Source organism: Ambystoma mexicanum, chromosome 4p (genome assembly GCF_040938575.1).
Source record: "Ambystoma mexicanum isolate Mex_15411 chromosome 4p, UKY_AmexF1_1, whole genome shotgun sequence".
NCBI lineage: Eukaryota > Metazoa > Chordata > Amphibia > Caudata > Ambystomatidae > Ambystoma > Ambystoma mexicanum.
Window position 1 is genome coordinate 455,618,033 of NC_090927.1, and position 26,242 is coordinate 455,644,274.

The 26,242-nt window shown below is 48.8% G+C and overlaps 1 protein-coding gene across 1 annotated transcript in view; it reads left to right on the forward strand.

Annotated features, from left to right (window-relative positions):
* Positions 1-26,242, forward strand: part of NOL10 (nucleolar protein 10) — an 856,295-nt gene that overhangs the window by 375,139 nt on the left and 454,914 nt on the right. The window contains exon 12 of the mRNA XM_069605973.1: positions 7,133-7,199. Within this exon, the coding sequence (XP_069462074.1) occupies positions 7,133-7,199 (67 nt within the window). The remainder of the gene's footprint in view (positions 1-7,132; positions 7,200-26,242) is intronic.

Here is a 26,242-nt window from a genome sequence, read left to right on the forward strand (position 1 = left end):
AAGGGTGTCCAGCTATTCAGTCTGCAGAACCATGTCTCCGCAGCCTGAACCACGTACTAGCCGGTTGCAATCCTGGTGGCGTAACAACCTCTGCACCAGCACCCCTCTGGACCTCCCTCGCATGGACAAATTGCAGAAGTAAGTGAGCCCAGCGGATCTAGGAAGCCTCGAATTGTCCATAGAAGATAAGAGTATCATGGGTAAGTTATAGTACCTATTACTGCTCCCCTCCCTATATAGGGTTACATGGGCGTAACATCCTGGCTCTATCTTTTCCTTGCCTGACTAAGATCAGTGGTGGTCTGGTAAAGGATCCCCCTGGGCCTTCTAGAGAGTGCTGGGACTGGGAGAGACACTTACTGTTAGGGGAGTTTTCTTAAAGTCCACTGTGAGGTAATACTTTTACTATCCCAATGGTTTTAGATCCTCCAACTCTTAGTATCAGTCGGTTCTACTTATGGAACCTTGGTAGAGTGGCAGAGCAGTCAGACCTATCATAAGGGGAAGATGCAAGCTGTAGGCAAGTACACTGAACCTAGTTAGTAATGCAATTCAATGAAACACATACTCAATAGTATATTAAAATATAGATTTATTATATATACACAATTACTTCTAAATATGTAGCACATTAAACCAAAACACTTATACTTTTCACAGGCCACTGCTAAGTTTGTAGTTGCTCGCGGTTAAAATTTTTACAGCTTTTGACACTGACAGCTCTACCATATTATTGGTAATAACGCGCACTTGCGAACACACAAAGTAATACAGTAATTGTTTTTCGTTTGCAAAACCACATAAGATAAAGACTTTTAGGATGGAAAAGAGTTGGTAGCAGGGCTTACGTTTATAGAGGCAGTTTCTTCACACAGCAAGGCTTTTAAACGTCCAAAACGCAACCCTAGCTAAAGGCAGTTCACAGAGGGCTCAAAGTGTTGACAAGACACAGAACAACAAACTCCTGTGAATATTTTCTAGTTTCTAAAATGCATGAAGATACAACCAATGTTGGAGACCCTTTTAAAGGACTCGCTAAAGGGACACAATCAGCAGCTTGGGTAAGAGGGGGTTGCCCTGGACACCTCTACGTGCACTCCAACGTTCTGGAGCGACTTTTCGGATCGATACCTTTTTCCCCACAGTACCTATGTTCGTGGCTGGATTCTCCTCAATGTAGCAGTGCTGGTCCCGACTTCGGGATGCCTTGGTCTGGTGACGAAAGGCAGGACAATAGACGAGATCTCTCAGCAGCAGTCTCAAGGGAGGACCTCTGCAGCACCAACAAAGGACACAATTCGCCCAGTCAATCTTCTTCGATTCCTGGAGTCCTGCACTCTGGAGAGGGGACTTGGATTGTGTGTCTGGAGGTTTACCTGGAGCTCAGCAAAAACTTGAATGGATTCGGCCTTTCAAAGACGATGTACTTCAATTGGGTCGGAGGTCTCCTGGTATTGGGGTTCCGGAGCTCTGGAGAGGCACAGCACCTCAGATGGCTCAGATTGGAGTTTGTCTAGGGACTGGTCGTTCCCACCAGTCAAAGGGAAGGAGTCATCCCCTTCGGAGTTCCTCTTTCGCACAAGAAACAGGGTTAGGACAGCAGTGGTCACTTCAGTGTTGCAAAGGGTCTGCAGAGTCTCTGGTCGTCTTCTTCAGTTACTTCAGTTTCCAGTGGTTGACTTGCCTTTCACCTCAGGAACCTCCACCTTTTATTCAGTTTCAGCACACACTCCTCTGCAATCTCTCAGCAGTTTACAGAAAGGGGCAAGTGGCTGTCCAGTCAGAACAACCAGACCACCAGTGGGAGCTGGTTCCATTCAGGCACTCAGGGAAACAAAGAATAGGGAGTGAAAAACTCCTCCCCCACTTCCTGCCTGCCCAGACACACTGGAGCCTAGGCGGGGACACCCACTGGATCCCGCCAAAGACAAAACACTCACACTGATCCCCTGTCCCCCCAGAATGGTAGAAGAAGGGCTAACAAAGAACAACAATGCTACAAATGACAAAAAAGAAGCCCCCAAGTTAGTACTTGGGTACCCCTATTGTGCACAACCGGGACTGTGAATACAGTCTGTGGTAAAAAATAGCACAATAGTCAGTAGAACACGTCCACTGCCACCAGCCACAACTAGAAGGTTGTCCATGTGACTGAAAAGTCACAGGAGTAGAGAGAAGGGGGATACTATGTATCCACTTGGCGCTCCATATAACGTGGTGTGTGCCAATCTCTCAGAATATAACGTTTTAGGAGACATGCAAAGTATCTCTCCATCCTTAAGAACAATAGTTAATCTAGGATACAGAAAATAATCTCAAAGAAGGACCCTAAGGGTTCCCAGCAACATTGCCCATAAAGAGCTGTGTGCTGCAACAGTAAAACACATATGCCGTAAAAGAAATATGGAGGCAAGTAGACTCAATAGTAAAGTAAAACACACAGAACAGAGTTCCAAAAGACAGAGCCCATAAGAATGAATGACTGAAAAAAGGCTCCACTCATCCAGGATAGAAAGAAACATGTCCAGAAGTCCAACAAAAAGTCCTGGTGGTCTCGCTGGGAGAGGGGATGAGGCATACAATGTATAAATATCCGTAACACGTATCTAAACTTTTCTGGAACTCAACCTCAGCTACTGCCATTGCACGAATCCAAAATATATCTACCTGAAGAGTATAACTGGTGACTCTTGGGTACTAGGCCCAAATTCATCTCTGGCCTGGACTTTCTAAGGGTTAGGGAAATAGTTCTATGATTGCTCATAGGTGTTTTGTTTTAAAATCCTGTATTTGATTACTTAATGCTGTGTTCTACTCGTTTTGAATCTGTTTTTCTAACTCTTGCCTTGCTTTACCACACTCACTTTTTTAAGGTATTGCTTATGATTATGCTGTTGCTTAACAGTCTGAAAGGTAAAGTGCAGGGGGTCTATTCAGAACCCCCCAATGGTGTATGCTTATGTGTATTTGATATTAGTTTAGTAATAATACTTGCATGCATTTTTTATATGTTTAGAGGGTAGACAAAGGCCTACTAAATGAATGTATATTTGTATACTTCTCTCTCTAACTGGAATTATGGGAGTGCTCTGTGTGTGTTTCATTGCAGTCCTAACCACTTTCACACCCTCCCCTCCTGAGTCTAAGCCTTAACGATCTGCTTCCCTACATTAACTGGCTGTGGTTAGACTTCAGTGTCTTTCCTGTTCACCATGATAGGCTGGCAACTCGGAATCCATCGCCAGGGTAGACTCTGAAAATCCATTTTAACAGCGTGCAAAGGCAGCAAAAGGTGCTTGGTTTGTGGGGGCTTTGATGTCAGATCTAATATTTGGATCTCAATATAGAGATGCTGACCTTTTTGACCAAGTTTGTGTCACTTTGGAGGCCTGGATAAGGCTGGCTGAGAGAATGAAAACCTCTTAACCATATGACAAGTATGTTCCGTTATGGCGATTTACTGAATTGTCTCCCACCATGGATTGGGGGGGATTCATTTATCCTGACAGAAAGCAAAAATGTGTACATTTTCAGATGTGTTTCTCGAAGGCAAGCTTATATCACAGGAGAATATAATTCGAAAAGTTGGAAGAAGTGACTTGCAAGCTTTTCACTCATTGTATGTGGGCAGTCTTCATGGCAAAGTGGATCGTCTTTCCTGCAGAGCTTGCTTCACAGCCCTGTATAGCAAATATTTTAGATTCTGAGGCATTTGGAGGCTGCTTTCTACCTTTATATACACTTGTGCAGCAGCTGACACTCGAGTCCCCATCTAGAATTCAGACAAAATAAATTCTGACTTAATGTGAAAGGATCAGTGTCAAGACCCTATGAAGGGGGAGCAGGGACCCCTTGCAACCTGTTGTAGGTGGCCTACCACGACATCGCTAGAGTCTGACCTACGCCAAAGTTGGAAGAAGGGAGTTGGAAAGGACCACTCTGACTCACCAGCATGTATACTCATGTACGAAAGCAAGCATTTGTACCACTGTTGCTTCCGCAATACCTGTCGGCCTCGGTTCTGGCCAGGCCTCTCTTGTTTGTCTTGTAGAATCAATCCTCCCAGCAGTACCCAAACCGTCACCCGGAAAAGCTGTGGCAATGTCGCAGAAACAACTTGGTCAGCAGAAGCTACGTGACGCTGAACGTCCACCTCATGAGATGACCGATGCACAAACCCTCACCTCCCGAAGAGACCTACACCTACAGCGACATAAAACTAGGCCGGGGACCCATAATGAGTAAAATTTAAAAGTTTATTCAGCGGAATAGATGGTACCATTCAGCAGAGTCAGGCCAGAGGAAATTCACTGACCCAAGAACGGAGGAGACAAAAATGTAACAAACTACTGTTTTATTGAACAAAATCCATATAAAACCGAGACCACATGGTGGAAGTCTGCATGCAGGTTTTATGTAACTGTGATGTCTCACATAAGAGATACATTTCTGAAACCTCAGGTGAGATGACATGGGATTGGGTGAATAGTATGGCTAGATATGTTTCCTATATAGGATGGACGATCTAATTGGTCCGGCCATATCGGGTAGCTCCGCCTGGGACCACCTACAGAATGTTGCAAGTGAAATTTTGTCATGCTAGTGTATTGTGAATGTCTGCTGCAACAAAGTGTGAGCAAGAGTTAAAGGTGGATAGGGATTGGACAGTGGGGGCTTTCTCAGCCTTGGAAGGTTACCAGCACATGAGCATGATAGGGGGTGGTGGGACGGGCCCCAGAGTACCGCCTGTCCCATTCTCTGACTCGCCGGGCCACAAACAAGGACATTGTATCTTTCAACTTCATACTGTATTGTATCTTTTGTCCCAATGAAATGGATTGGAACGAAAGTCTCTGAATAGGCATTCTCTGCCACTGCAAATAACGTGTGTAGGGACTGCATTTCGGATCATCCTGCTCAGTAATTTTCGAGGATTTTAGCTGGTTTTACTATGGATGTTATTACCTCCCTTGGCCTCTGGAGACTTGTTCAGGCTGCTTTCTCCTCTCTTTCGGGTGTAAGCTGATGAGAACCTGACATTTCTGCAACATTTGTTTCTATGTTTATTCAGGTAGTTACGTCACTCGCCTGGGATCTGCTTATTATGTGTATTTTTCCAATGCTGGCTAAAACTTGCCTTCCCACAATGACCTTGGCAACTGATGAGCTGTCCAGATTTTGGCTCCTTTGCGCTGGCTCAGCAAGACTGAATCTTTCTCCTAGTTTTGAGGCCTCTCTATGGCTCCCATTCATCTAACATGGCTATGTCTTCTAACTTGGTTTACTTGGCCACTCTGTTTAGTTGCGTTCAGCATCAAGCAAGCATTTATGTGTTCTTTTGTGATAGTCATTTCAGCATAAGAGACTGGTGTATGTAATCTCCATCTTAGTGATTGTACGCGTGTTCTTCGTATCTAAGAGCAGTTTCACCTAGTGTCTGTTCTGCTTCATGCATCGATGCTTGCGCTCTTCATGTCTAAAGTGTGTGTGTGTGTGTTCAGCCATGACGTCACTCGCCTTCTTCATGATTATAACTCATTTAGTTGCCCCATCGACTGCAGGTAAATTGCTTTGATGAGGTCATCCAGTTATGGTCGGTAGGGCTGCTTCTGTGAGTGGCGTCTGTCACTTTAGCGGTGCAATAGTGAATGGTGGGGGGAGGGTTGGACACCACTAGAGAGATGCACCGTTCATGTCTGTCACCCCGGAACTGGGGTCGGAGCTTGTACACTCCACCTCTCCATACATTGGTCACCCGGACCATGCCAGAGACCAAAAAGGTGGCAGGGCACAGCAGGTCGAAAAGCAATTCAGCGATTTGGCCTATGTGGCTAGTAACTGGAACAACCAATGAGAGCTTAGATGAGAGGTAGGATGGGTTAGGCCATGGAGAAACAAAGTGGTGGAAGGCGGACAGTGGAGACGAGTAGCGGAGGGACTGTGGTGGTGTTTTATGAAAAGGCAGGTAAGGTGTGTGAGTGTGTGTGAGAGAGAGAGATGTACCAATTGAGGTAGTGTATTGTGGGATGTTGTCTGGATCTGAGGCAGTGAGAACGGGTCTAGTGAGAGGGATAGATTGAGTAGTAGCTGTGTATCGAGAGGGGAATAAGTCTCTGAGAGACTGCAAGTTAGTCGGAGTTGGAGAGATAGTGGGAGTGGTGGAAGGGGGATGCTTTAGAGAGTAGGTGGAAGCTAGTGGTTGGTGAGAGAGAGGAAAAGCACAGTGTAGTAAGATGAGGGGAGGGAGGAAGGGCAATAGGGAGAGTAGTGAGATCAAGGGACAAAGGGGAAAGAAGTAGAAGAGGGAGGAGAGACTGGGATATCGGGAGGGAGGGAGGAAGAATATGGAGAAAGATGAAAAGGGACAGTGAACAAAAGAAGAAATTGGTGAAAAGGGATGAGGTGAGTTCTTGAAAAACATGCGTAATTGCAAGGGAATGTTTTATGATCAGTAACCCCTAGGACGTCCCAGAGGAAGAAATTAGAAAAGGTGACAGACTTTAGGCCTCCCACTTAGAAGTAGCCTGGGAAGGCAGTAAGTGTGACTCAAAATTAGAACTTTTTCACGGACTAGAGGGGAAGTAGGGAGGCCTGAGCTAAGATGGAGAGAGCCCTGTGAAGGACAAGGGAAGTCATAGGAATCCCCTTAGTCTGGCTATCCCTGAGGTTTCCAGAACACCTGATGTATATTATAAATAAAATCCTTAAAATGTATTCTGTGTTGGTTGGCTCTTATGGCCATCTGAGAGCCTTCAGGATCCAAACTTGGGGAATGTTGCCTAGACAGCCTAGATCCTGACTGGCTCACACGATTCTGATTTTACACTGCAAGTGAGGTTAGAGTAGCCAAAAAAAATGTCAAAGCATAGCACTTAGCTCCACAGTGTGGTGCTTAGTCATTGTCCATTCCCCCGGCAAGATGGGCGATTATGTTCTCTTGCAGTCTCCTTATGCACCCTTTGCATGTTGTTCAGGCCTACATGCCTGGCCATTGTATCTGTTTAATTTTTGCTATTGTTCTTGAGATCTTTGCCTGCTGAGTTCATTAAGAAGCCAAATAGCTGCTGTTTCACATGTCTCCTAACAAATTGAACATTTCAAATTAACACTTAACTTATTCTCTGCCCTTCAGAGCAAGGTTTTTACCTCCATAGAACCGGAGCATGATGTTAATGATGTCTGTCTTTATCCAAATTCAGGTATGTGATTGACTACCTATTTTATTACATTTGTATTATTTTATTTCTACTCTTCCTGTAAAAATGTCCATTTACAGTTTTTTCCTTGAAGAGTATTGTTAATAGATATTTCCTTTGTTCATACCTTTTTAAATTCGTGATTCGGGAGTTTTTCACAATAATGATTGCTATTTTTATCCAGTTAAAATGCATCTCTGCTTCATATAATTTGTAAGGGGGAATAAGCGAATGGGTAATCTGATGGTAAGACGAATGCTTCACATAGTTCTTCGACTAGTTGTTGACAGTCCAATCCCTGCCAGCATCCCAAGGTTTGGAGGGGACTCTGTAGCCTAGTAAACCTAATCTACCAGGGGAGTATCGTCCAAGCCTTGAACTACCTGGAGGCGGTATTGGGTGACAGCTAGAGACCCTCCTGCCCCTTAGAAACGCTGGCCATACCCTGATCTAATTGATTATCTTCTAGCCAAACCCCTATTTCTGCAAGTGCTGTGAAGGAGGTGTTCCCAAACCATGCAAAGACCATAAGAATAGCCCAGGGTGGTACACCATGGTCAGAGCGAAAGAACCAGAAATGTCTTCTGTACAAGATCTTGCCGATAACGGGAGACCTTCACAGAAATTTACTGTGCATAGTGTCACAAACCTGAGGCGCTTCTCTCAGGCTATTCCCGGGGATCCTTTGTTCAGGTGGCGAGGGGAGGGCCATTGCTCTTGGATCCCAACCTTCGGGGCGAACGAGCGAGGGAGGATAACCTGGGCAGGGGGTCCTCGGGAACTACGGGAGACACGCCCTTGGGTGAGACATTGTATTCCTCCCGTTCCGATACACCCCTATCCGACATCCCCTCAGTTGTCATGGGATATTGTCAGCAGAATCCCATTATACCATGGGTGTAATGACAAGTCCCACCCAATTTTTGTGACATGCCTTTTTGTCCCCCCATCTTTTGTGGGAGGGTCAGGAGGCCACCGCCGCAGTCATTGATCATGTAATTGGACAGCACAAGCCCAGCCAGGCCCGTGCTGTCTAATTACATAATGCCGAGCTCAGATCAGCTGCTTGTATGTATGTTGGAGGGCTGGGCTGCGGGCTGACCCTAGTGAGGGGTCATTGGATAATCACATTTGGGGTCAGGGGAGTATTCAGCATTGCAAGAATGTGTGGTGAGGTGAGCCCCGAAATGCAGTGTGTGGTATAATCTCAGTCACACCCCCGACCCGCCCACCCTTTCCCCAATCTACTTTTTTGGTAACATTAGTGGCAGATGGCATTTGTACACATACACAAAAAATAAAAACTGCAGGATCATTGCAGATGCAAGAATGTGATCTATTAGAGCCCTGTCCAGGCCCACTGGGGCAACATACATGGAAACCTCCAAATGTACAGGATTGCACCAACAGAAGTGACTTCACAGAAAAGGACATTGCAAGGAACATTATCAGTCTTTGATACGTGGAGGCACCATGGAAGTGACTTTGGAATAAGTTACCATAAGTAAGCCAATTGGCAAATAACTTTGTGGTGCAAAATACCTAAATTGCACTATTGTTATATATGGAGCAACTCTATATTCATTAGGTTTTTTTATTATAATAGCATGATATAGCAACATAAGCTTTGAAGTGAATCGGAATCGTGTACAGGCCTTCAGATAAGACAATGTGATTAAATGAATTGCCCAGGATCACACACTTTGCTTAAATGCTTGAAACTGGGATGTGGACAATGTAAGCAACTGTGCACATCTTCCCAGGTTTAGTTGATATAGATATTAGGTTTTGCTTTACATTTCATGTGCATATATAATTTTTTCTGGCAATGCCTTGGAAGTAAACCACATTACATAATACGCTGGCTTTTCATTGTAAACAAACTACACTATATACATTGTCATAGAAATATGTTGAGAAATGAGAATATGGCTTCAGTTGTATTCGTCCCATCCTGCATGGAAAGTCAAAATAGCATCATGCAGATGAACGTGAGCCTAACACATCCCCTTGGGTTTTAAAGCCATCGTCATTATTTCATAAAGCATGCAACATTATGCACCCTTCTCACTTCTCATCACGCCCTCCCATACACATTTCTAAAGGGACAAAAGTGCTTGCTAATAGTCGCCCCTCCATCCCATCAGTGCCTAATGGCTCACAGTGGAATGCTCTGTTGACGCAGAGCAGCGTGAGGACTCTCTGCTTCCCGGAGCTCCTTGGGACATTGTCCTGGCAACAGGCACCTCTACCGTTCGGAAAGGGTAAGGTGTCCTGCTGACAGGACAATAAGCAGGCTGAGCAGGAATTGCTCGGCACCCATTCTCCTGCCAGTGGGACACCTTTCCCGTTGTGCACCCTCTTTGAGGTGCCGAATGGGAGTGGCGGCCCATTGACAAATGGTCAGTTGTGGCCTCCCACTGTGTACGTTACTGCTTGGGGTTATTTGAACACAGGGAACCCTACCTTAATTCTTCCCACACCCCCCATATAGCTTTTTATTGGATTTCTACGACATGCAATAAAGCAAAGGAATTAGAGCAACAAACAATTGAAACAGTACATCAGGGAAGAGACTGCATTATGCATAGAATGTTAATCATTACATTTCATTGCCAGGAATTGATGATAAGCTGATATTGACGGATTCTAGTGCATAGTTTTTGGTTTGGTGTGACAGTAGAGATGGGGGCATATTAGAGGGCCTGGGTTTTGCTGCTTGACTGTGAGGCTTGCCGTCATCTGCGCTGGGTGAGGGGTTCGTGGGGGGATCAGTTCTTTGTGCACCAACGAAGTGCGGGTGGTTGGCAGACAATCCCCGGCAATTGTTCAGCGTAGTCTAGAAAGGGGGATCAGGTGCTGTAGAATCTTCCCATGTTTCCTAGGCGAGAGGCAGATGTTTTCTCAGCAACTGCTGTGTCCCAACATTTTGTCCTCCACCTAGAGAGCATAGGGCCTTCAGCTTGCTTCCACAGTCTGGCAATGGTGATTTTGGTTGCTGTGGGCAAGTGTGTAATTAGATCCGGTAGGTGCCCCGTCAGTGGGAATACCCCATCACCAGTGTCCCAAAGTAATATGATGACTGGATCCCATGGTATTGTCAGCCCGTGATCAATCGGATCTGTTCTAGGACCTCCCTACAAAATCGGGTTGACTTTGGGCAGGTCCATAGGTGATGAAGTAGTGAGTGCTTTACAGCCCCTCCAGCATTGTGGCGCTAGTGCTGCGTTGCTTTAGTTCCAAATTTCTGGGGTGATGTATGATCTATAACATACCTTCACCGCCCCCTCCTTATTCGTAACACATTTAGAACTTTTATGCATACAGGACCAGATGCGTCCCCAGCACTCTTCCCAAGTCCCTTTCCCATTTAAGCATACAGTTCTCCTTCTTGGTGGGGTTGCCTCTCTCTAAGAGTCTGTAGAGGAGCAAGATTTCCCTACTCGGGCTGCTGATATTACGATGCGTTCTAGAGCCTTAAGTTCCCTGCCTCTGTGTGTTCTTGTTCTGTTTTGTGACATCCAGTGCCTGAGCTGGGTGTATCGGAACCTTTTCCGTTTCTGGTAGTCGGAATTTTGCTTTGCATTCCTCAAAGGATAATGGGGTCCCATTGGTGAATAAATCAGTGATTTGACTTAATCCCCCTTCCCACCATTTACGGAACCCCATTGGATTGATCCTGGGACTGATGTCAGGGTTGTTACATACCGGGGTTAAGGGTCCCAATGAGCCTCTGTTGCCCCAGTGGCACTCTGTTAGGCAGAAACCTGTGCAGTTCCCTCTGGGACCACTGCAAAAGATTTAGGACTACAGGTGTTTGGCAGTAAACCCACTTGGTAGCAGTCTGTACCACACAGATTCACTTGGTAGCTGTGGCTGAGCAGTCAGACTTCCCTCAAGAAGAGTTAAGCAGTATACAGAGTATTCACAATAGGTCAAGAGCAGACAATAGAACAAGTAAACACTGACCAGGGCTTGGTGTAAAAGGGATATAATTATTTATTTAAAACCACATCTTGGAAAACACACAGGCACTAATAGTAAGCAATTCAAAAACACGGTCACTAAAAGATATGCACTCCCTTAAAAGAATATTAGACAAGTCTTAAGTAAAGCCCCGCTTATTTTCAGACAGCGGTGAGCGCTTAACGTAGATGGCACTCTAATAATTCGTTTTTAAAAAGGGAGAGAAAAGCAGAGAACAACTTGAAACAGATCCCAACACTTTTACAAGAACAGAACAAGAGGGGAAGGCAAAGTAAAACCATGAATCAGAGTCAGTAGGCTGGATCCGCTTTAAGAGGATCAAAACTAAATGTGTCCAAGGTCACACGGTTGCAGTGCACAAAAGTCTTGTAATGGTTCAAAAAGGAGTTGGATCAAAGAAAGGGACCAGTTAGAGGGTCAAGGCGGCCAGTTATTATTACCTTGTTGCAATCTTTAGAAAGGGAGGCCTGGCGGACACGGTACCTTAAAGTGGTGAGAACGCTCCAGCGGGGGCAGTTGTTCCTGGCAGCGGATGCAAGTCGGTGGTTCGTCCGGGGGAAGAGAAGATCTTGTCGTGGAGGAAGACAGGAGTCAGTTGCACTGCCAGGGAAGAAACTATCCGCGGAGTTTCTCAGGTACAAGGAGCGGTCCGTTGATTCGCGGTTCAGTGGTGAGTGGCTATCCGGCTGCCGTGGTGCTTGGCACGGGCAGTTCGACCACAAACTGGGCTGGGGTGCGAAGAAAGAAAGGTAAACTGGTTGTACCCACCAGTCAGGGGAAGAAGCCTCTCCAGCCGGGAGATCTTCTCTGTCGTCGGGAAGTGGTGAGTCAGTTCTGCAGGGCTCCACCGGTGGAGTCGTCGTGGTAGGTCGGCTCAGCTTCTCCCTCGTCGGATTCTCAGGTCCTGTGGCGAGTTCTGAATTTCCAGTCCCGCAAGCCCTGCTTTTATGCAGAAAACCTCCATTCACTCAGCCTAGCTGTCACTCAAACATGCCGGCTCACCACTTGGGCCAATCACACAAGAGTGCGACTTGAGTTACCAAGGTAACTCAGTCCAGGGTGCCTAAACCCCCTCCCACACCCCCTTTGGTACCCAGACAGAGTGGCACCACTTTTGGAGGCTTCTGTGGAGAAGCCCGCCAAAAAGTGGAACAAAGGGCTCGACTTGGGTTGGAGTCACAGAAGAGAACACAAACGCCATTATAGAATTGAGTCTTGGCAAAAAATACCAACCAGAGAATTAATATTAATTAAATAAACCGGCGGTATGTTCGAGGCTATGAGAATTAAATAATTAAAGTTGGTAGCCTCGAACAATGGGAAAATCCCATAGGGAAATATTCGCGTTCGAATATAAAAAGTAGTTTCCACTGCCACCAGCCAAAACTCGATGAAAGGGGACGGAGACATGCCCCCTCGACTAACAGACCCCACGGCAATCGAATTGCCCCGACCAGAAAAAGATTCTCACTCTTGGCAGGAGGAAAAAACAAACTCCAGAAATCCAGCAAAGCTGCTGGGGGACTCACTAGTTTAGGAAATTCAGCCTAAAGAGAATTCTCCCTAACACACGCCACCTTAGTCCATCACTGAACCGTGTTTTTGGTGGATGTTGGTGGCCCGGTGCCCCTCAAGATGTTGTGAGGTGTGGTAGTTGTGAGCGGAGATGGGCTCGATGCTTCCTCTATTTGTTCGACCAGTTTGGTTACTGGTTACCTGTTAGGCGAAGGAGTGTGAATGTTGCGCTGCAGGGCAATACCTAGAGACGTCTAGATCATCAAGGCCTTCCCCAGCCCCCCCTACCCCCAGGAGCATGACTCGCCTGGTCTTTGTGGTTTTTTCCTGCCCCATATGTATCTTAGTGACCCCTTTTGTAGCTTTCCCTCTGGGATGGTGACTGGTAGGGTAAGGCTCTGGTAGATCATTCTTTGGACTAAGTTCATTTTCAGGGCCGTAATTCTCCCAAGCCATGACACCTCTTGTTTGTGCCAGCACTCCAGTTCGTTTGGTAGGTCCATGAATAGCTGTGGGAAATTAGCCTGGTACACTTGCTCGATTTTCTTTGGTATCTGAACCCCTACATAGGTGATGTGGGATCTAGTCCAGGGGATGAGGCCTGTGTTTGTCAGTGCTTCTATGCATCCCTGTGAGATATTTACCCCCTATGCCTTTGATTTTGCCTAGTTGACCCTAAAACCTGACTCCTCTCCAAATGCCGAGACCTCCACCCAGAGAGCCGCTCGGGAGCCATCAATCTGGGTTAGGGTGAGGAGGAAGTCATCCGCATGTATGGAGGACTTGTAGCAGTTTCTTTGTTTGTTTGTTTATTTATTTGTATAGCGCTCCTGACCCAGAGGTATATGGGCGCTTAAGCATCAGGTTACAGTCATAGGTAAGAACATTTGTACATTTGTGCAGTATAAGTATAGTTACAAAAGCAGTTATGAAAGCAGTTATAGTGGAATTAGTAACATCGTAGCGGATACATACATACAGTGTTTGTTATTTGTTGAGTAACCAGGTGATGATCTTAGTTCTGAAAGGTTGAAATATAGGGGTAGATTTGATGTCCAATGGGATAGTGTTCCATAATTGTGAGGCTAGAACTGGGAAGCTGGAACCACCGGCTCTTTTTAGGGAGTATTTGGGCACTGTCAGTTGTAGTGTATTAGAGGATCTGGTGGCTCTAATATTCTGTCTTAAGGTGAATTTATCGGTTAAATAAGGTGGGGCCAGGTGGTTAAGAGCTTTGTAGGTGAGGCAGATAGTTTTTAGGTCTATTTTTTGTTGGATGGAGAGCCATTTGCATGAGATTCTTGTGGCTGAGATATGTTCTCTTCTGGAAATATTAAGGGCGGCACGGAGTGCATTGTTTTGTAGAACTTGCAGTTTATTGACAACCGTTTTATTGGCACCTACATACAGGCTGTTGCAATAATCCAGTTTGGATTGTATAAGTGCTCTGGCTAGAGTAAGGCAATTGTTGGGGGATATCAAAGGTCTGCAGGCTCTGATTAGTTTCCCAGTGTAAGCAGTGGCTGAGGCAGTCATATTAATTTGTTTGGCGAAGTTGGTGTTAGTGTCGAGATAGAAACCCAGAGTTTTTACACTTTTGGCAGTGGGAATGGTGTTGCCGTCAATGATGAAGCAAGAGTAGCTAGGGCTGAGATTCCGGATAGTGTTGGGTGAGCCGACAAGGAGCAGTTCAGTCTTGTCATCGTTCAGGCAGAGGCCATGTGTGGTCATCCATGCCTGAATGATGGAAAAGACTTCACCGATCCTGTTGACGTCCGCGTTGTAGTTGCCTGATAAAGTGAGGAGTATCTGGGTGTCATCTGCGTAGTTAGTGTAGGTGACACCCAGATGGTCCAGTTTATCGAATAGAGGCTTTGTGAATATATTATACAAAGTGGGTGAAACACAAGATCCTTGTGGGACACCGCAGGTAATGGGAATAGGGTCGGCTGCTGCTATGGGTGAGAAGACTCGCATGGTCCTGTTGTCCAGGAAGGGTTGGATCCATGTGACCGCCGAGTGGGAGAAGTGTGCTGCCGATGATAAGTGGTTGCACAAGATTTTGTGGTCAACCAGGTCAAAGGCAGCAGAGAGGTCGAGGAGAAGCAGGATGGCAGCCTTCCCTTTATCTTTGATTTCGTCTATCTGGCTCTTGAGATCAACAAGGGCCGTTTCCGTCCCATGTTGGGGACGAAAGCCAGATTGGCGAGTACCTAGTAATAGGTTAGTTTCAAGGTAATCCTGAATTTGTAAATAGGCCGCTCTGTCAAGAATCTTTAGTAAAAATGGGACAGTGGTAATGGGTCTATAATTTGTGGGTATGTCTGGGTCGAGGGTCTGTTTTTTTAGCAAGGGTAGGACCCAGGATTGTTTCAGATTACTTGGGACCATGTTGTTAGAAAAAGACAAGTTTATTAATTTGGTGATGAAGGGGGAGAGATCCCTGGCAGCATCCTTGATGATCTGTGCGGGGCAACTGTCCCCCTTGCAGTTCAAGGGTTTCAAGGATGCTATAATTTTTTGTACTTCAGGTATGGTAACCTTTTTGAAGGTGAAGCCTGAGCTAGTGGCGGTGAGTGGGGGATGGGTGGGTCTGGAGGTGGGGTCATGAGTGAGCTGTTGACGTTTGTTTCCAATTTTAGTTTGGAGCCCTGAAATTTTGTTGGCAAGGGCATTCTGGATCCCTGTGCACCAAGGTTTATCCTTTGTGCAGGTATCTTCGGGAGGAGTGGGGTTTTCTAATTCCTTTAAGATGTTAAAGAGCTCTTTTGTACTGGAGCCTGCCTGTGAGATCCTGGAATTAAGAGATTCTTTCTTAGCACGTGTGATCTCATTTTTGTAGAGGGTGGAGATATTGGTAAGGTTGGTTCTATTGTCTACTGAAGGCACCGATTTCCATAGTGATTCAAGTTTGCTTTTTTGTAGTCGGAGAAGTTTGAGCTCTGGGGTGTACCACGTATTCAGGTGCGCTTTAGGTTTCCCTTTGCGCATTTTTAATGGGGCAATGGTGTCGATAGCTTTAGCCATGGAGTCATTATAGGCGTTGACCAGCGAGTTTAAGTCAGTTGTAATTGGTAGGGCGTTCAGAATGGGGGTCACCAGAGGCATTAAGGCTTCAGCTGTGATGTTGCTCTTTTTCCTAGTTAGGCAGGCCGGAGCAATAATAGGCCTTTTGTGCTCTAGGTTGTTGATATTAATGTCAAAGGGGAGGAAGTGGTGATCCGTCCAGATGAGCTGTACAGGGTCCTTTAGGGTGATGTTGCAGTTGAGGGCGGTTACCCAGTCAAGGATTCTACCTTTCGAGTGGGTGGGTTTGGAGCATAGTTGAAGGAGGCCATGCTCCTCTAATGCCGTGGCTAGGGCAATGGCAGGGGTGTCAAGAGGGTCATTAAACCCGAGATTGAAGTCGCCCAGTGTGATCATTTGTGCTGAAGGTTTGGAGCTTTCGGCTACTAGGGAGGTGATATCTTCCTCAAATGAGCCAGGTGGACCCGGGGGTCTGTAGATTAGGTGCATAGTGATAGTACTCCTCGGGGAGGTTTGTAGTTTAACTGTAAGGTGTTCACATGATTTGAGTAGAGGAGAGGAGCCTAGTCTGATATCAAGTGAGGACTTAAAGATGAGAGCTACACCACCTCCTCGAGCATTGGGTCTGTCTACTCTGAGGATAGTGTAGTTGTCAGGGATGGCTAGGGTAAGGGATGGTCCCGCAGCCTCATGTAACCAAGTTTCTGTCATAGCAAGGAAGTCTAGGTTGTTAGTCAGTATGATGTCGGCGACTTCTATGGAGTGGGCGACTAGTGATCTAACATTTAGAAGAGCTCCTTTTAGTGTATGGAGGGTAGAGTTGATGGGGGTTTAGTGTACTTGTTAGTTTTATTGGGTAGTTTAGCTGGGCGTTTGCTAGTTTTGTAGTGGATTCTGGCACCAAGTCTATTGTTGCGATCGGTAGGGATAAGGGTGGTTGCTTGAGAGACAGTAAGGTCGGTCATCGCGGAGGGGCTGTGATGATGGGTGGGGCAGGGTGCTCTAATGTCGGTAGGGTTCCGCCCACCCTTCGGCCTCGGATTCATGGATTGTCACAGATTCTGGCTGCAAATGGTTCCATGGAGAGTGTGAATATTAAAGGTGATGGGGGGGGCAGCCTTGCCGTGTGCCTCTGGAGATGGTGAGTTTCGGCGACCTAGCGCTGTTTATTTTCAGGGATGTAGAGGGGTGTTGGTAGTTGGCAAGGGCCAATTTGATGAATTTGGGCCAAACCCATAATGGGTTAACGTCTCGCTTATATACTTCCAATCTAATGGGCCAGATGCCTTGTGAGCGTCGAGCGATATCACCGCTAGTTCTACCCCCATGCTGGAGGCGCTCTCAATAAAGTGTAGGGTGCGTCTGATGTTATCTTGCGTGGTGCAGCCTGGGGTGGACCACGTTAAGTCCAGGTGTATTAGCTTGGGAGACCATACCAATGGTATAGCCTCGCAAGTCTGGTTGCCAGGATTTGAGAGAAGTTCTTAGCATTGTTGTTTATTAATGTTATGGGTCGATAGGAGGCACATTTCTCCGGGTCCTTTCCTGGTTTTGGGATGAGCACTGTTGGGTATTCCTCCATGGAGCGGGTAATGCCTCCTGTGGAGTATCATGAGTTGGGGTGCTAAGATGTAGGCGTATGCCTTATAGAATTGTGTAGTGAACCCATCGGGTCTAGGGCTGCGTTTTACAGGGATTTTATTGCTTCCGTTACGGGAGTCTAGCTGGGGTGGTTCATCACCTCTAGGAGAGCCCCAGACATGGCCACCCTTTGGTGGTCCATCATTGCCCTGATTGTATCACCCTCTGAGCACAGTAATGTTTCATCTGGGCCCCTAAGTGTTTGGAAATTGTTTCAGGAGTGTAACTTTTTTAGTTGCATTTAGAAGTGTACCCATTTGCATTTAGAAGCTGCCCCCAATAACCTCTCTGAGAAAGGTTGCATCTAGAAGTGTGCCCAATTGCATTCTGAAGTTGCGCCCAATAGCCTCTCCGAGAAAAGTTGAATTTAGAAGTGCGCCCAATTGCATTCTGAAGTTGCGCCCAATAGCCTCTCTGAGAAAAGTCGAATTCAGAAGTGTACCCAATTGCATCTAGAAGTGTACCCAATTGCATTTTGAAGTTGCGCCCAATAGCCTCTCTGAGAAAGTTGCATCTAGAAGTTTGCCCAATTGCATTTTGAAGTTGCGCCCAATAGCCTCTCTGAGAAAAGTGGAATTTAGAAGTGTACCCAATTGCATCTAGAAGTTGCGCCCAATAGCCTCGCTGAGAAAAGTTGAATTTAGAAGTGTGCCCAATTGTGGGTAGATTGGACGAGTGTATGGATTGACCGAATGTGTGGAGCGGACGATTGTGTTGAGGAGCAGACGAGTGCGTGGAGCAGATGAGTGTATGTGGAACGGACGAGTGTATATGGAGTGAATGATTGTATACAGAGCGGATGACTGTGTGGAGCGGATGACTGCGGAGCAGATGAGTGGCAGATGAGTCTGTGGAGCGGATGTACGCATAGAACGAATGAGTGTATGGAGCGGATGGATATATAGAACGGATGAGTATGCTGAACGGACGAGTACATAGAGCGGATGAATAGTGCATCCGGATGAGAAACAAAATGCATAGAACGGACCCAACCGCTCAGAATTGCGTGACATATATATTATGCTTTGGAATGCAAGGAACTTTTGAAAGAGCATACTTCATATCACACCCCACGCTTACTGTCTCCTTACACCACCATTCAACTAGAACACAGAGATACTATGACACCATTGGTATAACTGTTCTCATATCAACATCTGCCGCTCACTCCCCATCACTCTAAGTAAACATTGCTGGTTTCACACCCCCCAGCCAGGCGTTTCTCCTCAGGCCTAACGCTGCCACATTCTCCCTGGATAATTCCGCCCAGACCGAACACATACTCCTGATCTCTCAACCACCACACCTACCGCTAAGAAGCAGCTACCACATGAATCCGCACCGGCTGCACAGATACCTGGTGCGCACACGCACCTTTGGACTCTCTCTAATCTCTCTACTGACCCGAACTTCGGTTCCCAAGGGCGTTCAACCTGCCAGCGCCTTCAGACCATACCAATGGTATATAAGGCGCTATACAAATGCAAAATAGCATAACATAACATAACATTTATATACCAGAGCCGGTTCGCTTTATTGCTGCTCATATAATAGTATTGTTTAGTGTATTCTAATGCCCGAGCGGATTTGTCTGATAGGTGCATTTCCAGAGTGGATTTTGCTTTTTTGAGCTCTCTACCTGTTTTTGTGGTTTGGTGCCATGAAGCCAGTGGTACCTTTTGAATACTTTTTCCAGTTCTGCCACTGTATCCTCTAGCATAGCTTTTTGTAGTTGCCCAGCTCTTCTTTGCACTGCAGCACAATTGATCCGAGCTCCACACACCACTGGCTTCATGGTATCCCAGATCACTGCCTCGGACCACCCCACTTAGTAATGTTCCCTGAAATAACAATCGAGGGCCTTAGATATTTCTTCCCTAATTACTGCATCTTGAAGTAATGAGTCTTGCAACTTCCTGTGCCTTTTGTGCCTGATTTGGGAGGCCCTGCACTTGCACCCGGGCCAATACTGGGGCATGGTCTGACGGCACTCTTGGTTGAATTTGAACCTCTTCAAGGCATGGAAACAGCACACTGGAATTAAGTCTATTCTAGAGAGGCCTTTGTCAACGTGGGAGTAAAAATTGTAGTCGTGGACTCCTCCATTAGAGAGTCTCCATACGTCTACTAACCCTGTTTCCCTCAAAGATTTGTCGAAACCTATTACCCAAGTGTAATCTTCCCTTGAAGGTGGTAGGGTTTTGTCATTGTGTGGGTTAGGGACCAGGTTCAAGTCTCTTTCTATGAGGAGTCGGCGAATGTGATGTCTGGTATGATGGTGGGGAGGAAGCGGACTTGTGCACTGTTTGGGCAGCATATGGAAGCAAAGGTTGGGGCTTGCTCGAGCAGGTGACTCTTTGCTAGTAAATATCTCCCGATTCGGTTCGTTTTACAGTACTTTATTTCTCCAGCATGGGGTCTGGCATGGATTCACATGCTCATGAATATTCCCCGTTGTCAGGCTGGGAATCCTCCGTAAAGAAAAAATCAGTATCAGTATCAGTTTCGTTTCTGATCTGTCTTTCTTAGTATTAACCAATCACTGATCTCTGGGTCATACTGCCCCCAGCCAATGACTGCCCTCTCCCTAAGCCCCTCCCCTGGCAGCCATCCTCAGATTTTTACTGCACGTTCAAGTGTTGGGAGTCCTCATGCTTTAGCTCTCGAGCTTTCACGCTTTTTCAGGAGATTTTCTAATTTTTTCGGTTTAATCGAGCCTCAAGCTCCACCCTTTCTACTTCCGATAACAGGGACCCGTTTCGGAATTCTTCTATGCCCCTCAAGGGTGAGGTTTTTGTCGAGTTACGCTTCTTGGAGGATTACGGAAGATCTGAGGCCTACCTCAACGGACATGGCCCAGGACAAGGGAAGCTCGAGTCCCGGATCCAAGCTGTTCAGGAGCAGCCCGGGATGCAGATTGCAAAATGTTTTCAAGGAGGACGAGCATTCGAGATGTCTCTACTGCCTTCATGAGGATAAGACGCACGTGGAGAAGGACTGTGCGTTCTGCAAGAACCTGTCGGAACAGACCAAGCAAGATCGTCGTTCCCGCCTCGCCACTTGGCTGGAGAAGGGCACAGCAGGTGAGAAGGCGAAGAAAAAGTCTGAGCGGTCTTCTAAGTCCTGTGAGGACGCCCCGGCGACGGGGGCCCAACAGAAGGCCAAGCACCGCAAGTCCGCAGCCACCGGGAGCACTGAAAGGTCGGGCTCTCCGGCTGCCAAGCAGGGCGCGACTTCCCCGGCACGATCAACCACGAGCCAGCGCTCTGGTTCGGGAAGAGGAAATCCGAGAACCCGGGTAAGCTTCTGGAGAGGCCCCGATCGATCTCGAAGGGAGCCGAGGGGGAGCGAGGCGATGACCCTACCCCCAAAGCAAAGGTCCAGAACGCACCTAAGGTGGTGAGGGCCTTGATCCAACCGGCAAAGGCCTCTATCGAGGTTGTCGCAGCGGCCCTGGCGAAACCGGCAGAGACTATGCCAGTGGAGGCGGCCTCGGGGCCCAGAGTTTCCCTGCCACCGCAGAGGGAATCCTCTTTCGAGCCCATCGTTAAGACCCCCGTGAAGACCCCAGTGGAAAAAGAGGGGGGTGGGCGGTGGCCGTTACGGACTCGGATTCAGACTCCGAGGAGGATCTGGTGGAAACCGTGAAAGGCCTCAACGAGAGGTTCGAGAAGGTTCGATCCCAGGGGAAGGATCCTGCTGATGTGATCGAAGATAGCGACGATGGTGACAACGAGGGCCCAGTGGGGCAGCCATCCCGCCCGTCGCAGCCATTGCCCGAGCCCCAGGATAGCTCGGCGCCATTTTGTTGGCGATCCAATCCTTATGTACTGAGATAAGGACGAGGTTACCACGGACCCCGACGGAGGATCCAGAATCAGGACCGTCGGGAAGTCCTCCGAACAAGCGGAGGAGAGTTCACCCCGCACCGCCCTTCGTGCCCACAAGGCCTGTGGACCCCTCATCCCCCTCGCCGGACCCTCAGGATGATACGGCGACAGATACAGCGACGGGGACGGACGACGAAGGTGGCGATGACACAACGGACATTCCTTCATCACCCCCCCCCCTTCGGGCCTCTCCTTTCTTTACCAACGACGGGAGGCCAAGAGAAAGACAGTCCTCACGGTACCGTTGCTCAACGACATCTGGGACGAAGGACTGGCTATCCTGACAAACTCTTCCACGACACCCGCCAAAAGGGACAGGTATGAGAAAAAGTACTGGGTCCCTGACGCTGCCCCTTGTGCCTCAGGGCCCAGCCTACGCCAGACTCGGTCGTCTCGGCAGCGGCCCAGAAGAAAGCGGCGGGTGCGGCGGCTTCAACTTCCACTTCCCCGCCGTACAGCGAGGGCAAGAAGTTGGACTCCATGGGACGACGAGTCATCTCGTCGGCGGCGACGACGATTAAGGCGGCCAATGCCTTAGCGATTGTGGCCCGTTACGACAGGGAGCTTCGGTTCAAGATAACTCCCCTGCTGGACTTCCTACCGGACGACAAGAGGGCGGAGGCCCTACAGATTCTGCAGGAAGGTCAGGTGGCGTCGGATCACGCCATAACGGTGGTAACGGACATTGCCGATACCGGATTTCGCCAGCTGGGAAACAGGGTTTGCCTTCGACGAGGATGGCTCAAGGCGATGGACTTTCGCCAGGACGTCCAGACCAGAGTGTTGGATATGCCGTTCGACGGCAACAACCTGTTTGGGAAGACGGTGGATGAGTCCCTCCAGGCCATCAAGGCCGACACAGAGACAGCCCGAGCCCTAGGAGTCCTTCAGCAACGGCGGCCCTTTCGGAGCTCCTGAGGCAGACAGTGAGCCTCCAAGGGATCCAGCGGTGGCTCTTCTACGTACCACCAGGCGGCCCGCTCCTTGTCCCAGGAGGCCTACAGAGGTCGCGGCAAGTAAGGAGGGTCTCGCTGCCATCGTCAAGGAGGCCAAGGCGGCAAGGCCTCTTCCAAGCATGGCTGAACCTGCCGTAGTGTCGGGCCCCCACCGAAGCACCCCGATGGGAGGCCGGCTGACGAAGTTCATCAGCGTGTGGGAGTCCATCTCCACCGACCGTTGGGTGCTGGACACCCTGGCCCGCGGACACTCACTAGAATTTCAAAAGAAGTGTCCTCGTATTCCTCCCGTGGCCAGGAAGGAGAATCACGTCCCTCAACTGCTGTTGGAGGTAAGGGCGATGCTCAAGAAGGGTGCCATCGAGCTTGTCCCCAAGAGGCTCCGGAGTATACTCAAGGTACTTCCTCGTCAGAAAGAAGACAGGCGGTTGGCGCCCCATCCTGGACCTGTGCCAGTTAAACAACTACATCAAGGAACAGAAATTCAGGATGGTCACCCTCCAGCACGTGCTGAGACAGCTGGAGGAGGGCGACTTCCTATCGTGTTGGACCTGGAGGATGCTTACTTTCACATCCCCATTCTAAAAGGACACAGAGTTCCTCAGATTCGTAGTCCAGGGGCGTCACTACCAAATCAGAGCCCTGCCGTTCGGATTAAAGTCGGCACCCAGGGTGTTCACCAAGTGCCTTGCACCAGTGGCGGCGCGGCTGCGCCTGCAAGGGATCCACGTCTACCCCTTCCTGGACGACTGGCTAATCCGTGCAAGGTCAAGAGAACTCGCCGTCGAACACACAGCGAGGACCGTCCGCCTGCTCACGGAACTGGGATTCGCCATCAACTACCCCAAATCCCACCTGGTTCCGTCGCAGGTGGCACTGTTTCTGGGAGCGAAGCTAGATACGGTGAAGCGATTGGCATCTCCGTCGGAAGAAAGGACGAAGGCCATTTTGGGCAAGGTGCAGCGCCTGTTAGCCACGGATGTGGCCAGGGTGAGGTCCATCAAGTCCCTCCTCAGGATGATGTCCTCATGCATCTACCTTGTGCCCATTTGCAGACTTGGGATGCGTCCGCTACAAGAGTTCCTCGACGCCCGCTGGATTAAAGCTGCGGGCAGCTTCGAAGACAGGATCCCGCTCGACGAGGAGTTCCGTCGGGCGATTCTGTGGTAGGGTACCCGTGCGCACCTCACAGCAGGCACGGACTTTCAGACCCCGGCGTTTCAGGAGACGGTGATGACGGACGCCTCCCTGGAGGGATGGAGGGCCCACACCAGAGATATCCACGCAAGAGGCCTCTGGCTCCCCTAGGAGAGGTCTCTCCACATAAACATCCTGGAGCTACGAGCCGTGTTCTGGGCGCTCAAATCGTTCCTTCCGTCCCTCAAGGACAAAGCAGTGAGGATCTTCACCGACAACACCACCACGATGTTCTACATCCGGAAGCAGGGAGGCACCAGATCCCCAGCCCTGTCCAAGGAGGCCCAGGATCTGTGGCACTGGGCCGTCGCCCATGGGATGTTTCTGGTTCCCTTCCACCTGGCAGGAATAAAAAACACCATCACCGACTCACTCAGCAGAGAGCTGCGCTCGTGCCACGAGTGGGAACTACTCCAGGACCAGGTGGATCGGCTCTTTCAACGATGGGGCAAACCCCAGATCGACCTGATCGCGACGGCGACGAACTCAAAGTGCCAGAGGTTTGCCAGCAGGTGCACACAGCCGAGGAGCATGGGCGATGCTTTCTCGTTCCCTTGGGAGGGCCTGTTCCTGTACGCATTCCCTCTGTTGCCGTTGCTGCTCCGTCTCATCAACTAGCTCAAGAGGTCCAGGTGCAGGATGATCCTCGTCGCACCGCCGTGGCCGAGACAGATCTGGTTCCCGGACCTTCTGGACTTGTCAGCGTCCCCACCAGTCAAGCTGGCGACGGACGCAGATCTTCCCTCCAGAGAAGGAGGCGCCATTCTTCATCACGTCCCGGAGTCGCTGAACTTGCAGGCTTGGCTCCTGCAGCACTAGAGTTTGGAGGATACGATATCCTGGCTGACTGCAGAGAGGTTCTTGCAAAAGCCAGGGCGTCCTCAACTCTCAAATGCTATGGACATAAGTGGAAGAGGTTCTCTGTCTGGTGCCGTGCACAGAAGATTAACCCTCTGCGGATTACGGCCCCTCAAGTATTGCCGTACATACTGTCGCTGGCCAAAGCTGGACTGGCTCACGTCTCCATCAAGATACATCTGGCTGCCATCTCCCGATACACCAGAACTACAGGACGGGCGTCCTTGTGGTCTCATCGCCTGGTGAAGGAATTTATGAAGGGACTATTCCGATCATTCCCGCCGGTGAAGGCCCCTGCCCCGGCATGGGAGCTCAACGTGGTGCTGATCAGGCTTATGGGGCCCCATTCGAGCCTATGCATTCGGCACCGTTGAAGTTCCTGTCGTGGAAGACAGCATTTCTCGTGGCTATCACCTCCGCATGACGAGTGGGAGAGATCCAGGCCCCATCTTGCAAGCCTCCATACTTGACTTTTCATGACACGAGGGTGGTGCTGAGGACGCACCCCTCCTTTATGCCCAAGGTGCCGTCGGACTTCCACCTCAACGAGCCCTTGGTGTTGCCAGTTTTCTTCCCATCGCCTTCGTCACAGGCCGAGAGGACTCTGCACTTGCTGGATGTAGCTAGAGCGCTGAAGTTCTACGTGGACCGCACGAAGAGTTTTTCGGAAGACATCACAGCTGTTTGTGAACTTTGGACCTGTGAATCGAGGGAAGGCTCTCTCGAAGGCTTCCATTTCCAGATGGCTCTCCAGCTGCATCATGCACTGTCACCGGTTGGCAAACCGACCTCTGCCCGGCCGTCCGAGAGCTCATTCGACCAGAGCGATCGCTGCTACCACGGCGTTCCTGTCTGGTGTGCCCCTGCTGGACATCTGCAGTGCTGCTACATGGAGGTCGACACACACCTTCACGAGATTCTACTGCGTTGATCGGGACTCCAGGGAGGAGTCCAGGGTCGGCCAAGCAGTGCTGCGCAACCTGTTCGCTTAAGGCGAGCCTGGTGAGGAGGTAAGAGATGCTTAATGTTGAGCCTGTTGCCACCTCCCGTGGTTGTGCATGTGTATACTGCTATGTATTCTTATATTCATGAGCATGTGAATCCATGCCAAACCCCATGCTGGAGAAGAAACAAGTTACTTACCTGTAACTGTTGTTCTCCAGCATGGGTCTGGCATGGATTCACATGCGAACCCTCCCTCCTTCCCCTCTGCGGCTCTTCACATGGTCATACTGCCACTTTATGTGCTACCAAATCTGAGGATGGCTGCCAGGGGAAGGGCTTAGGGAGAGAGCAGTCATTGGCTGGGGGCAGTATGACCCAGAGATCAGTGATTGGTTACTACTAAGAAAGACAGATCAGAAACGAAACTGATACTGATTTTTTCTTTACCGAGGATTCCCAGCCTGACGACGGGGAATATTCATGAGCATGTGAATCCATGCCAGACCCATGCTGGAGAACAACAGTTACAGGTAAGTAACTTGTTCCGTCAGTGGCATCTCCTGCCCCCCCCCCTCGTTTTTTCCCCCAGCAGTGGTGAAATAGCGCTTAGTGAATCGGCCAAAGTGTATATACACGTTTCTCGTCGGCCTCCAGGCGGTTTGTTTCCTGTAGGCAGACTATATCGGTAGAGAGCTCAGATAGTCTACAGTCTACTGATTTCTGCTTCCCTGGAAAGTTAAGGCCTTGCACATTCCAGGTCACCATGCATAGTTCTTTAGTAGAGTCAACTGCCATGTTTGTTCCGTGTTGTTAAGCTCATCAGCCTCTGTCCCGTGGGTAGAAATTAGAATGCCCCATATTGCTTTCTATCCTGTATCACTGTCTTAAGTGATTCCCTGTTGCTGCTCCTTCCTCTTAACCTTCCCCTCAAACACATTTCTCCCCAACAATCTCCCTCCCGCCTACCCTCAACCCCCAAAGAACAGAGAGCACATGAGCCCAGCCCATACCCCCCGGGGCAACCGGCTCA